The sequence below is a fragment of the Micropterus dolomieu genome, linkage group LG20 (assembly GCF_021292245.1).
Source record: "Micropterus dolomieu isolate WLL.071019.BEF.003 ecotype Adirondacks linkage group LG20, ASM2129224v1, whole genome shotgun sequence".
Taxonomy (NCBI): Eukaryota; Metazoa; Chordata; class Actinopteri; order Centrarchiformes; family Centrarchidae; genus Micropterus; species Micropterus dolomieu.
The window spans coordinates 21,847,848-21,862,915 of record NC_060169.1 but is presented as its reverse complement, the minus strand read 5'-3'; the positions used below and the strand labels follow the sequence as shown (position 1 = coordinate 21,862,915).

General features: G+C 40.5%; 1 protein-coding gene across 2 annotated transcripts; it reads right to left on the bottom strand.

Annotated features, from left to right (window-relative positions):
• Positions 1-2,779: 2,779 nt before the first annotated feature.
• On the bottom strand, positions 2,780-13,842 carry cstf3 (cleavage stimulation factor, 3' pre-RNA, subunit 3). 2 transcript variants are annotated; one of them, XM_046032745.1, is made up of 20 exons: positions 13,620-13,842; positions 12,817-12,921; positions 12,528-12,623; positions 7,779-7,811; positions 6,915-7,012; positions 6,745-6,811; positions 6,623-6,657; positions 6,407-6,533; positions 6,225-6,302; positions 5,942-6,104; positions 5,583-5,692; positions 5,369-5,485; positions 5,057-5,275; positions 4,855-4,957; positions 4,560-4,629; positions 4,266-4,461; positions 4,020-4,170; positions 3,798-3,892; positions 3,611-3,671; positions 2,780-3,391 (listed from the first exon to the last, which is right to left on the bottom strand). In XM_046032745.1, the coding sequence occupies exons 1-20, from the start codon at positions 13,644-13,646 to the stop codon at positions 3,192-3,194; spliced, it is 2,151 nt and encodes a 716-aa protein (XP_045888701.1). In that variant the 5' UTR covers positions 13,647-13,842; the 3' UTR covers positions 2,780-3,191. The 2 variants fall into 2 exon arrangements, with proteins under 2 accessions (XP_045888701.1, XP_045888702.1); XM_046032746.1 differs by having other exon boundaries at positions 4,566-4,629.
• Between the last annotated feature and the right edge of the window lie 1,226 nt (positions 13,843-15,068).

Here is a 15,068-nt window from a genome sequence, read left to right as displayed (position 1 = left end):
TTTCTCTGTCGGCCAGTTGTTGGACCCCTCTGGATACTGAGGTATATAGTTAGTTTTCGGGATGTGCAGTGTGGGTGCGGGGCAGGGCTGTGCTCCGGTTTGTTCTGGGTTTGTGCCTGGAGTTCTCGGCCCTTGATGGATGGGTGGGTTGTTGGTGGCATGCAGCTGAGCTAGTTGATTTTGCCTCGTTGCTGGTTTGGCTGGTGTTGCATGGCGGCCGGGGGGCGCGCTGGGCATGGGGGATGTCGGCTGGCGCCGGCGGCCTTAGTTTTTTCCGGCGGTTGGGGGGACGGTGGACTTTTATTGGCGGGTGCACGGTGACCTGTGCGGCGCGTTTGCTGCCAGGCTGGGACTTGCTGCTGGTGTTTCTCTCCGCTGGCTTTCGCTGTCCTGTTGTTCCGTTTGCTCTCTCTCATTTGCCCGACCTCGCACGCGGGATTCGCGGGGGGCTGCTGGGCATGGGTGTCGCCGTGCTCGCGCAGTGTGCGCGTTGGGCTCGTCACTTGTGCATTGGTGTTGATGATTGCGTGGCATTTGGGCATTGTGGTTGTTTGCTGCGCGGCGGTGGGGTGCTGGATGGGGGGGGGGCACTGGTCTATGTTGTGTCCGCGCCGCGGTCGGTCCGGGCGCTGCTCTTCCTCTTTTGCGTTCCGTCGGCATTACGTTGTCAACTGGCATTTGGGTCGGGGTCTTCTGCGTTTGCATCGCGGTGCATCTGGGAATCTTTTTTTTTTTTGATTTGATTTATTCTTTTTCTTTCTTCCACCCCTATTGGCTACTGGGGTTCTTGCCTGCCTGTTACAGTCGTGGCGTCCCACTCTCTCTAACAACTACATTCTTTAACAGGCTTATGCGCACACACATGTACACACACACACATACAGACACATTCACCCACACGCACACAGACACACACAAACAAACTTAGGTTGTCCCTGGTAGAATTATTCCTGATGCTTTTCTTTCAGTTACTTATTTAAATTAATTATTATTCCAGCTCTCGTGGCTGTGTTGTGTTGCTTATTTAGTGTGTGTGACTGTTTCTTGTTTTCATTGTTCTCTTAGTTGTCTTAATATGTCATTAATATGTCAGCTGTTTATTGCTGCTGTTCGGCTGGTTGTCTTTTACTATTATTATTATTTTAATTGTTTTTTTTGTTTGTGTTTGTTTGTTGTTGTTTTTCTCCTCCCCAAGCCCCCCTCTCTGTTCTCTTGCAGGTTTTGTTGCTTTCTGCAATTGGTGTTTCCCACAGCTTTTCCCTGTTGTCCCCACCTCCTCCTTCCCCCTTCTCTTGCAGGTGTTGTCCTTTCTCTGTGCTGTCTGTTTGTGCCCCCCCATCCCCGTGTCTGCCCCCCTGTCCGGCCCGGTGACAAATCAATACATAATTAAATAAATAATAAAACAGAAAAAGGAGTATTTTAATACTCTCTTGTTAAAGTAAAATCTGTCTGGCACAATATGGTATCCAGGTCATTATACTCTATACCAGGCTGCCGGGCAGGACAGGTTTAAAAAAAAAAACAAAAAAAAAAAAACAAAAACAAAAAACAAAAAAACAAATTGTAGTTGTGCAGTCTTTCTGTAAAATAAAAAAGTAGTTTCGAAGTAATATAATGTTTTCACTTTTTACCAGGCCAGTACTGTTTCTCGTATTCTATCATTGTTACTTTAACATTTCCAGCCTCCAGCTAATGTCCTCTTAACATCTGCAAACATCAGCTTATCAAATTCAAATCAAAGATGAAAATGAGTGGTACTTTCATTTCCAGGACCTTTTGTTTTTCGTGTTAGTTAGATATGCCAATGAAAAAAAGAAAGATCAGCTAACTCTTAATATGTTCTGACGGTTGTCTAGCTGTAATCAGTGACTTCAAATTCACAGCAGGGCAATTAGAAAGGGCCAACAGTTACATTGCTTCATAGGTACGGTTTGTAGAGAGCTCTACAACAACACATTTAGGGAAACAAATGATTCTCTTAACATTTATCATTCAGAAGCTATTAAATACAAACACCCACAAGGTGAAGATATATATATAAGATATATAATAGAGCTATTTTTTTTATTTTTTATTACACTCACTTGTTTCGGTTTCTAAGCGCAACTGGCAATTTTCCAAATGTTAAAGTAGCATTCAGACTTCATCATGTAGCACTAGAGTGGCGTTCTGCGTAAAATGCTTTACCTGTGAATAGGCTCAGCACTGAGATAGGCTGCCACACACTCAGAACAAAAGCTGTGCTGGTCAGACAAATAATGACATACCCAGACCAATGTGAAAATAAGCAGCTGGCTGACATCGGAAAATGCTCATTATTTTTTCAATTAAGTAGAGTTTGTCACAACTAAAGAACTATCTGATATGAGTTAATGCTGCTTAAATTAGTATCAGCTCAAAGCTTTGCCCTTTTTTTTTTTTTTTTTTTTTTACAACTACAGCAAACATTGTTACTTTGCATTTTCAATCTTAAGTCTACATCTAACTAAAATGCAAATAGAAGCAAACCATTTCCCAAATAAAACTTTTTTAAAGCTATCTTGCCCTTATGTTTATTGGATACATGTAAGCCTATGAAATCCTGCTCATTTACATCTGACTTTTAAAAGAGGATGATTGATCCTTTCAGATAAACAACTGAGTGGAATCTGCTGCCCCCTAGTTGTAATGATAAGGCCCAGCATGGCTGTGCTAGAGTCTTGATAACATGTCTAGTCAGTTACAGAGAGGTAGCAATAAATCAGTTCAAGTTAAAGCCAAATAAAGAAGCAAATTATGGTTGAATTTTTTTTCCAACTTTTATTGAAAGGAATTGTGTTTCCTTCAGTTATCTAAAAAAAAGTTTGATTCCACTTTGCCATCACTGGAACATCACAAGGCCAAAACTGAGCTGTGTGCCAAAATCAAAAGTTGAATTAAAAATTTTGTACAGTATAATGGTCAGTCTTTAAAAATAAAAACTGCTGACAAACAAACAAACAAACAAGAACACTCAGGTGTACATACTGTACGTATGTCTGTGTGAGTGTGTGTGTGTGTGTGTGTGCATGTATGCTTGTCTTCTGTACAGAGATCAACGCATCTAGAATCTGTCAAGACGCCCTCAGAAATGTGGACACGTAGGTTTACTCCATAGGACCACCTGTTTAAGATTACATTCTTGTTGGGTTCAGTGTGTGTTTTCGTTTAGTTTATCGAATCCTCTTCTGTTGGCGTGCGCGGTAGATGTCGTGTATGGGCGGAGCCACAGCTCCTTTGTCATCCTCCTCGTCAGAGTCAGCGTTAGGCCTCTTGAGTGACTTGGCAATAGCATGGTTCTCCATGGATCCATTGCCCTCCCCTCCTGCGTCGGGCTGTCTACCAGTGATCAGCTCTACAGCAGCATCGACAGCTAACGAGACAGAAAATACATCAGTAACATGTCAGATAGGGGGCAGAACAATTGTATGACACACTAGAACGCATTTTATCTGACAGCTGTCAAGATATTTTACCCTGTTCCAAAGTGTTGGTCACATGACCGACTGACTGACATTTCCATCACCAGAGCCACGTGGCTAAAAATAGAAATGGTCTGGATTCATCTAAAGTGCTGACAAAAACAACTTACTCTCAGGAAGTGTGCATCTCCTGAATGTTTCCATAAGCTCATCCACTTGAACAAAGGGACCCTGCAGCGAGAAACAATCACAGACTCTTTGCATTCAAGTAGAAACAAAAAAAGGCTGCTTTCGTCTTTTATTCCTTAGCAGTGAATATGAGCTTTATAGTATTAAGCTACTGCTGCTACTACTCACAGTGAAGCACGTAGGTGGAGGGAGCAGCTTCATTAGGACAACAGCAGCTGGGGGGACTGGGAAAACTCCACCAGGGACAGGGTGCAAACCTGGAGCTGTGGGGAGGAACACAAGAGGCTACATCAAAGATGGATCATTTCATGTAGTAAGTAAATATAGAAAAGAAGAGATTTGTTACAACATCCAGTGGACTTGGGAGAACACCAGATATGGGCTACGTACGGGCGAGGTGACGTGGCTGGAAGGGGATCATCTGATTGGTGTCAGGTTTGGGGTACTCAGGTTTACGGTCAGCTTCATCCTTTAGTGCAGGTGTAGAGGGCGCCACCACAGTCTCTGGGAGCAGCGCTGCCAGTTTGGCACGAGACACGTCCTACGAACACACAGGAGAAACTGTTTGAATATCAGCTGAGCGAAAAGCCAGATCTGTATAACCGTTGTGTCATCTTTAAAGGGCAACATACACACCTTGTATCCAAGGGCCTTGAGCTCACTAGCCGAGCAGGGATACAGGTCCATAAACTTGTACCTATCTACTAGCAAGGCTGTTTCTTTGCCTTCGTACTCATCCTTGAAGGCAGTGAATCGCCTGCGCTCCACTTTCAGAATACTGGCCAGGTCTCCTATGTTGCTCTCAAAAGCTAGGAACCGAGCCCAGATCTCGCTGAACAATGAATGAAAACCAAAAATCAGCAAACATCTTTAAGAAATATCGATTATTACATCAGTTGCATACATAACCCAACTTAATTAATACGTTACCCTGACTTTTCAGGTGACAAGCTTCCTGAGGTGAGGACACGTTCAAACAGAACCCTGGTGTTGTTGTCCTCTGGAGAGAGAAGAAGAAGAAAAAAAAAAGAGGGTTATGCATTTATCTTCCATTACTATGACAATAATGGAACATCTTTCATCTTCTAACAGCTGATATCAGGACATCACTGCTTCCTCGGTATCAACTGATTCAGCAATAGTATCAAAACATCTCCACTCACATTAATGGATTAGTAGTAAAGAACGTATTTCACACATTTTTGTGCAATTATACATAACCCACCGTTAAGGTGTGAGAGGTAATCAATGTATGCCAGTATGTACTCTGGAATGTCGCCATATTTCTTTAAACCAAGCTCGAAAATCTTGAAAGCCACCGATTTATCCTGTGTGGAAAGATGGAGAGAGAGAAAAAAAATAGACGTTTGTGAGATTGATTTTAGTCACACCGTACACATACCAAATATGTGATTATGAGCATTTACCTTACTGCAGTAGTACTCCATCAACGCTGCCGTCACATACACATGGTGACGTGTGCGTAGATCCTCTCGGGCCTTTTTGAAGATGGTGCGACCAGATTTGATCCCCTCTGCCCTCCTGGCAAACTTCATGTACTGAATGTAGACCAGCGTGGGGTCAATGTCCTCAATGGCCAGCAGCTTATTATAGATGCTGTGGACCTTCTCGTATTTCATGCGACTCTGCGAGGAAAGCAAAAGATACATGTTGATGAGTGGCTGCGTCTCTTGGCCTATTGATTACAATTTGTGCTGAGTAAGCAACTGGGCGCTCACTTCTTCATAGTCAGCAAATGAAAAATACAGAAGCATGTTCTTCTTCAGAAGAGTCCCAATGGCACGTTCATAGATGTTCGCTGCCTCATCACTAAACAGCTTGGAGTTATTCATATCCTGACAGAACAGAAAACATTTTAAGAATTATAGGAGAGCTCAAGCATGGCTTCTCTGAAAAATACTCAACATGTGTCTGAAAGGTTTTATCTCTTACCCCTTTCTCTGCTAGCAGTTTGCTGGACTGCTCCAGGTACTGTGCTGCCTCATACCATACGTCTGGATGGTGGCCAAGCACCAGCAGGCACTGCTCATAGGCAAACATCACTGCACCACAGAACACAGCAGCAATTAACTACCACGTCTGGTCTTCATTAAATCCAGAATCAATGAATCGAAACCACGAGTGGGGAGAAAAGTGTCAATGTCGCCCTCTAGTGGCTGCGTTCCTACAGGATTTACTGGATTTTCTGGAATCACAGGCCTTTTGGATGCACATATAATTTACAAATTTTAACACAATATATTGTGTTGTGTTAAAATTTGACCACAAAATCACAGTCCACAAAAAGTCACCTCTCTTTGTGATGAGGGTCTGGTCTTCTGTGCGCAATGGGTTGCTTTTTTCCCACTGGATGTACTTCTTCCACATTTCCACTTGCTGGGCTTCCTGAGGAGAGTTCTGGGGTGGTACTGAGGGCGCGTTCCTGTCCAACCCCTTCATCACAGTCTCATACTCCTGAATTACACAAACCATACAACAATCAGTATATATAATCAGTTTACAAAGACTTTTCAATATATATAGCACAAGGTTCAAAACAGGCCTGTACATATTTATGACGACTTGTTCAATTACCTTTGCCACTCTCCTGGCGTTCATGTAGTCCCTACTTCGATCCTCAATCATCTTTTTGGCCAAATGCACATTGATTCCCTGTTCATGAAATAGACAAGTCAGTCTTTAACAGCTAAAACCCCCTATGTGCACACATACACAGGTAGACAGATAGAGGCCAGAGGCCTGGGTGGGTCACTCACCTCCTCATATTTGCTATAATCTCTCCAGAGCTGCTCAATGTTGATCATGGGGTTCACACAGCCTCTCTGGTACACCCTCCGTACTGCTGTGATCCGTTGGTTCTCTGCATATGAGCCCACAGCCTCTCTAATGGAGCACAAAACAAATATGACGTTTAAGAGGTTGCTAATGCAGTTTATAAAGTCTCCCAATATTACAGGAAAAAAGAAACTTACACTCCTTTGAGGAAGTTGATGTAGTCCACCCAAATCTGGTAGAGGAGATGAATAGCTGTTAGGTGACAGTAGGTCATAGAAACTCACACACAGTTACAAATAAATAGTTCAGATCTATGTACCTGATAAGACATAATTTCCATTCCAATTTTATCCAGCGCAAAGTCATACGCCTGGGCCATCTTCTCTCTGAGGATGAGAAAATAAATCTATTCAGTAACATGTGAATTTTACAGTACAGCATGACAATATGTGAACATGCTTAACCTCACAGTGTGGCATGCTCTCTTACTTGTAGCTAGGCAGCTTCCCTTTGGTCTCTCGAACATATGAGAGGTAGCATTTCCACAGGTCAATGTGCAAGACTTTCATTAGGCATCTCTGAAACAACTACATCAGCGAAAATACAGAAAGATAAAATATCTGGAACAGATATAAACTGACATTTTAAATTACTGTACAAAATATAATAATATATACTGTATAAATTCCACAAGACGACCATCCTTCTAAAGTGTTTCATTGATTTGGTTTTATTAACCCATGCTCAAACTAGCAGGCTGATCATTAGTGGCATATCCTATGTAGGAGGATTACTCAGAAAAGCGGTTTTTACTTTAGCCCATGTGCCAGACTGGAGGGGGGGGGGGTCCAGGTTTTACTCAGCACAGTGCAGGGCACTTCAGATATCCTGCTTCATTAGACAGGCCTCAGATGTGGCCTACATTTCAGTGAGTTCCTCCAAAAACTCTAACGAATATGAAGCTGACGGGATACAAATGTGTTGATGACATTCAGGCGCTCACATTATTTATTAAAAGTAGAAAACAAGGTGGGACCAACAAAGACAAAAATAACAAATATTCATTTTATAATCTGATAACAAAGCCAGTACAAATTACAGAATGTACAAAATAACAGCTATGGCTGCAAGCCAGTAATGCCGGCAAATCAAGTTACACTTCAAAGAACTCCATTAAAAAAAATTTTTTTTTTAAAAGTTCTCCCATCTGCACACATTTTGTGCGGGTTCCAAAATGCCATGCCTTGCACATTTGTTTTAGATGCCTTGTTATACAATAATGCCTTAAATGGACATTATACATACACAGCTATCAAAATAATACACTAGTCACCTTTCATGATGGACACTTACCTTTTCTACTTTGTCATAGTTTTTAGCCTTGATCTGGAAATAAGAATGTAAATGTTAATGTTAATTCATATGTCTCCTATTTTTATGGCTTGAAGGAAACATGCATTCATGCAAATATAATCACTCACACACGGGGAAGATCAACAAAGTGAAATTCACACAAGAAATTCCTTTTAAAAAGGGGTTTATTTTCTATCTATATTGCACCACATAACCCAGAAAAACACCAGTGACCACGGGTTAAAGAAAAAAAATCCTGACAAAAAGTTCAGAATGCAGATTTTAAATACTAACTTTAACAAAGATACTGAAAAAGGTGGTCAGAATTTGAGAAATACAGTATTTGATGTTTTTCAAAAAAGAGTGTCAGTGTGCTCCCTTGGTAAACATGGTTGCACTGTATGGCCTGAGTTGAGGCAACAGTCTCCCAGCACCCTCTGGTACAGACAGGAAGGGCTGTTTCTGTGGTATTCGCACCCCGGGCCCATCCCATTATGTTTACATGAATGTGCTCTACTAAGTAAAAAAGCAAAAGTAAACTAGCCTGGAAAAGACAAAGTAATAGTGTCATCGGGTCTTTACCTGCTTTGTAAACTGAGAAGGTGCAGTGCACTGATGTAAGAGAGTCAATAATTACAAAGAGACGCATTCCATATACTGTGATCGCAACATCCCTGGTTGGATCCCCTCTCTCTCCTTTTGCATCCTGTCACCTCTCAACTGTCTGCGATTGATCAAAGGCCCACAATCATACCTTTAAAACATCTTTCTCCACCCTGGCATGTACAAATGGTACCCAACATCCAAAAGAAAACTTCAACATTCCAAGATGAAAAGTTCATTTTAGTAATTTATGCAATTAATGAACGAAGCAATGCAATTCAAAACTGCCGAATGAATCTCTCATACAACACATGGAAAATTTTGTACGACCTCAACACTTGACACCTACAAAAGTATATTTTCTAAGAAAATTATTTCTTAAAGCTGGATCTTTGTTTAACAATGCAGTAAAAGCCAACTGATGTCAAGAGTGCCTTCAGGGTACTTTCCCCCCAAAAAAGACTGACCTACATTATTTTTCCATGTCATTCCAGGCACTGCACACTGACACATTAAGCTTTTTCCTTCATTACAAAACAGAGACAAGAGGCATGGTATTTGGAACATGCATCTACTGATGTTTATTTTTAGCCAAGAGGTCAGTTCATTCACCTGCAAAACATCACATAATGCCCAAGATATACAATCTGGAGTATGACATTTTGAAACAATTCAATTAGGCTTTCTCTGGATAACCAAGACTTTGTATGGCTAAATGGACATTTTTCAGTGTGTAAAACATTTGGTTACAATAAGCCTATACAGCAACATATGTAAATCCTGGAAGTGTTTCCTTATGCTACCCTGAAGTAGATCAGCTACATAATGCACATGAGTTAAGACAGCAATAATGGTATAATATGCTGGTGAGATGGTTACAGATGTTTCTAGAGGTAAACATTACAACACCTCATCTAGCTGCTTTAAGGGGTGAGCATGTTACATAAACCGCCTCATGAAGCACAAACTCTGCTAAAGATCACTGCTAGAAACACTCTGCAACACACCTATATGATCCTTTAACCACACCATTAACTTACTTTAATATGAGAAAAGAAAGGTCAGCCAAATAAAGTTAGATAACATTTAAACAAATGCAGGATGTAGGAGGCAGAAAAAGATTTGTGAAACAGCATAATTCCTATCAGGAAAATAAAGCATGACATCTTTGCTATTTGTCAAATACGACTGCATGGAAAATGTCTCTGGCCAAATCAATTTCCTTAAAAACGGAATGGAAACAGCCACACTGTATCAAAATTATGATGAATTTTGTCCACATGGGGATGGAATATTCACAGGCCCAGTAAATGCACATAACTGGCTGATATTATCTTTCTACATTGCACAATTAAAAAGTGTGAAATTGTGCACTATTTCTACAATCCAGCTGTGAAAGCAGAGTAACTGGACTGCATTTGGTGAAAGCTTTTAGATAATTTATGCCGTATAAATTACAATAGAGAAAAATAGACTAAGCTGATTTGAGCTATGCAAGATTTTTTATTTTATTTTATTTTTTAAGTTCCTCCTGATTTCTCGCTCAAGATAAACAATACATTTTTTCTCTGTCATGGCTTACACTGCCCAATGAAAGGGTTTTTAGAAAGCATGACAAAAAAAGTATCCTGAAATAGTCTCAAAGACCGACAGACTGGGAAAGTTTGCCTCAATATGCTCTTCTCACAAGTCACATCTTTACTGCATGTTGTTTTTAACAATCATGTTATGGGGCCAAAACAATTGAGTCCTGCATTGTGTCAGACCTTTGCTGATCAAGTTTATAATACTCAACTAGGCATTTCTGTGAATGTAATGTGTGGATAATCCTGACTGAGCTGGACTCTCTAAAAGAGGAGAGTAATGAATACTACCAATACTTGGTGTGATTTGCCTGGTGTGCAACTTTTACAAATGAGGTCCACGTAAAATCTTGACAACCAGACTCTCTCACGAGAATACACAATAAGAGCAGAATATGGAGCCTTTCACGCAAGTAGGTTTTGTAAGGTAATGATGGTTTTCACCTTTGATCAGTTAAGGTATAGTCCTAACCTACAAGTAATAATGTAGGGTGTGGGAATAAGAGCTCATCCACATACTTACCGAATTAGGTAGGTGTATTTATACTATGAAAAGCAAATGAGTTGTAAGCTATTAAAACCAACAAATGGATTAAAAATCTAAATTGTGTAATTGTCTACTTTTTCTCCAATAAATAAATAATAATGTCACACTAATTATTAGTATTATATGTTTTGGACTGAAGATTGCAGTTTGAAATTTAGTAATAATAATAATAATAAATAGGTCAATAGAAATTGGCTGAAAATAAATTATCTTCAAAATAAACATTTCTTTATTTTACTTTAAAGGGACTGGACTATTTGCAGTATAATGTAATTTGCTTATCTTCCCCTTAAAACATTTTATTTTCAAAAGGGTATTCTGAGTGAGTGATTTCTATTTGGCAGGAATCTAAAAAAGGAAAGCCTAAAAGGGACTTAACTTGGTGCTAATATCTAATGTGTCTACTATAAATGAACTTGTCAGTAACATTGTCCCCATACTCCAGACGCTTTAGGTAATTACCCACCTTCCAACAATCACAGTCCAAAGCTGCACCTGTGTAAGATTAACATTTATGTCTGGGAATTTACACATATTGGGCACAAATACATATGTAAATCTCAGGGTAATTAAGCTTGTTTCTAAGGGAATAAAAATATGAAATCTGGGTCACCTATAAGAGAAATGAACTTGCCTGCCACAAAAATGTTGGTGATGTTAGGATGTCTAAATCTACTCAATTTTATTTTCTGATGTTCTGCATATACCATTTGTAGAAACAGCTCTGCTCTAGCTTTCTTTAGGTTGTTGCTGGCTGTCATCTTTGCCGGAGCGGGCAATATATTAGTAGTGTGGAGCACCTTATGCTTTGCTGGCACAAGTGCAGTTAGTGCCATCTGTAGGCTAGGGTAAATTATTAAGGACTGTTCCTAAGAGGCTTAGATCATTTGGAAAAGGAAGCATTGTGTCCCCCCCCCCCATTTCATTACATATGTGAAATATCACACCAGGCCTTTCTTGTACTGGGTAATCAAAGTGAGTGAAGACAGGAGGTGAGAGGAATAGGGGAGGGCCAGAGGGTAGCTTCACCCAGGGGAGCAACTCCACAACAACAAACCACAACAACCTCAACATATAGCAACAGAGATCATTTTCCAGAACTACACACTGGACTTTAAACTAAGAAGCTAAATTCTGATGCTTGATAATGCTGTGCAGCTTTGTGCAAGCAATGTTTTTTTTTTAACACCAGCTGCAGTAGTCATCTGCACAGGTGGAGGGCATCAGAATGTGCACTTCACCGGGTTAGCACAAATGATTATGTGCAAGGGGAAATGAATCATCCAATCAGTAGCTGATTGCATTAATAGCAAAGCATGTTGATGGCATCAAGGCAAATGGGTCACTGGTCATATATTCAGGAGGAGTGGGGGAGTCTCAAGGGGAAAAAAATGGGCCACACAATCAAAATATTTGTTTATAAAATTACCCGAAAGAAATGACACAGGAGGCAATAAATTGACACGACAAGTGAATAAAAGGCTAATGCACTCCAATACCATTAAAATAGTTTTAATACTGTTGCAGACCAAACATGCAACAAATGCACTTTACCCCATTTAAATACGACGCAGAGAATATGTTTGCTGGTTGTTTTTTTTTTTTAAATCCTGGGAACATAAAATAATTCTGAAAAAGAAATGGTTAGAGCTAAATTCCCCTTTGTTTGTGTTTAAAGGCACAATTCTTAATGAGTCTAGCTAGAGCCTGAAATCGAAATCTTCTTTCATCAGCCTAAAGCTAGGTTAAATCCAGGTCCATTGTGTAGGATGTTCTTATGCAGGTAAATGCTTTCAACTGTCAAAATGTCTTTATTTGTTGCTGTTGACCATTGATAATATACTTGCAACGAAAACAGGCTAGTAGCAACGTAGTCAGGCCTAGTGATTCAAAACAAGAATTGTGACTTTAAACTTCACTGAACTAAGAGACATTTTGTTTGTGTGAAAATCACATTGTTGATCATGTTAGGAAAATCCTCAGCCATGCACACTAAAAAAAAGAAAATGTATTAACCTCTGCTTCAATGAATAGTTTCCAGAATCTGCCAGAACTCGGGAACTGCGTGACAAGTCGCTCATAAGTCTTCCTTGCTTTATCTATGGGTTGGTTCTAAAGAAGGAGAATGCATTTACATTCCACACTATTTGACATATGAAGAAGCAATCATGTGGGGGGAAAAAGATGAAATGGTTTTGTATTGTAACAGTCTATAACTCCTAACCCCATATCACCACCAACCCCCCCTCCCCACCCATATTCCCAGTTTGCTTAACCCGAGGAATGCAACTCTGTGTCACTAAACCTGTGCTTCTCGAATCAGAATGCTCCATGCGTCAAGGTCATATGGGTTTTCTTCCAACTTCTTTTCTGCCTTCTTCACCTTCTCTGGAATATACTCTGCCGCAGCCTGCAAGACAACACAAAAGGCACAGGACAAAATGGTTATGCTGCTGAATGGACTTGCAGTGCACTGTGGTGACAACTCTAGGGGCCCACGGCTGGGGACATAAGATTAAATACAGGCTCATAATATTGGGATGAGTTAAGTACCGATTAATGGGGCCCTGCATGCTTGGGTAGGCGCCTGTAGCATGCGATAGAACCATCAGAAACAACAGCATTGCGAATATTTGATAGGTAAATCAAGTTACAATCACTCTACACCGTGTTTGTACGCTAGCTAACGTTAGCTATGTCTTTCTAAGTGACACGAGAGACGTTTCCAGCACCGAGAAAACTACTATCTATGGCGAGGACTAACGTAATCGTACGTTAATAACATCACATGCATGTTAACTTGATAAGTTCGTTTAACGCGTTATCGCTGGACAACTAACGGTAAGTAGCGACAATGCTACACTTAGTTAGCTAACGTTAGGCAACATGGCGTAACGTTACAACAGGAGAAACTTGCAATTTTACGACAAAACGCTAAACTGTCTGTAATTGTGTATTCTAGCTAATGTGGACGTATAAAAACTAACAATAGAATGCACATACTGCCGCAGAATCGACTTGCTAACATTATCCAAGAATAATACACAAGCTAAGTTATGCTAGCGTTTCGGTAAGGGTTAGCTTCGAACTACATATAGCTAACGTTACCTGGTCGGCTGTTCCCTCGGTGGACATGGCTGAAAGGGTGATCTAGGTGCTAAATGTTATATCAGTTGCATTAACGCTCAAATAATAACGTGATGGCAATTTTTTAAAAACAACTAAGCAATCGGCATAGCTTCAAATGGGTCGAACACACTGGCCTAAAGCATAAAGCTGCTCAACGGTTGGCCACTGTCTCAAAATGGCGTGAAACTTGTGTTCCGCTCCGCCCTCAGCAGCAACAACAATAACACTTCCGGCGCGAATCCTTCAAAATAAAACGTGACCTAACCTGATATGGATCCAACGTGTAAAAACGTATGTGTGACTGCGCAAATTAAATGTTGCAATATGTAATCACGCTATTTCTTGCAGTCAGAAAGGAATGGATAAGTGGTATGTGTGGAGGCCTATGGTTGAATGCGAGGCATATATTGTAGCATTTGCCTGCAATAGACTTTAGTCGCCTATTACTAATAAACAGATGATGCATAATTTTAAATGTTAGTCTATCGTGTGTGCAGCACCCCTGAGTTAAAACACTAGCAAATAATGTTTTACTATAGCGTGTAGAGCCTATGTTTATGCACGTACATTTGGGTGGTTCAAATGCAACCGCAAATCTCTCACTGTGATCATTAGACATATACAAACCGTCATATTTGTTCTACCCTATAACTCCAATCCCTCCACCCACTATGTAGGACTATACACAATTGTTCTGGTGACTCAAATCATAAAAACATCTAACAGCTCGTTCAGTACTGTACAATGCAGGTCATCTTGCTGACCAGTAGGGGGAGACAAATAGTAACCACCGCTATCAATATAGCAATTGCGCGCGCTTGTGTGTGTCATCTGGCCAACAACCTGAAACAGACCAGAGCAAAAGACCATAGAGCAGTTACCTGATCACAAGTTAACAAGTGTAATTATTTTTCCTCACCTGCAGACATAACACCCGTCATGAAGTGAACTAATGTGATCTTACAATAGTAATGTTTTTCTGCTATTAATTAAACTGCAGATGTTTTTACACTGTTCTGAGTGTGATTGTGATTGAGTCTTGTTGAACCCAACATTTGTGGAGAAGAAAAAAACAGTTGAGTAAAATCTGGAAACCCTGACATGATTATTGGTTGATTTGAGGTTGTTAGCATATCTTTGTAGGACACTGTTAATAATACTTTCTTGTAAGAGTATTAAAGAATATGGTTTTCTAGATTTGATGGTGAATGCATGCAACATCCCTCGGCTCACCCCTGTGTCTTCCACAAGGAAAGAATGTACAAACCTTTAAAGGGCTTGTAGAGGTGTGGACTAATCCACCCCAGCTGTGTTTACTCATGAACCACCAAGTTATACAAACGGTGTCCACACCTGCTTTCCATCTGGTGGTTTGTTGTCTGTAATTGGGGTGGGGACTGGGAGAGACATTGTATGTATTTTGGAGGA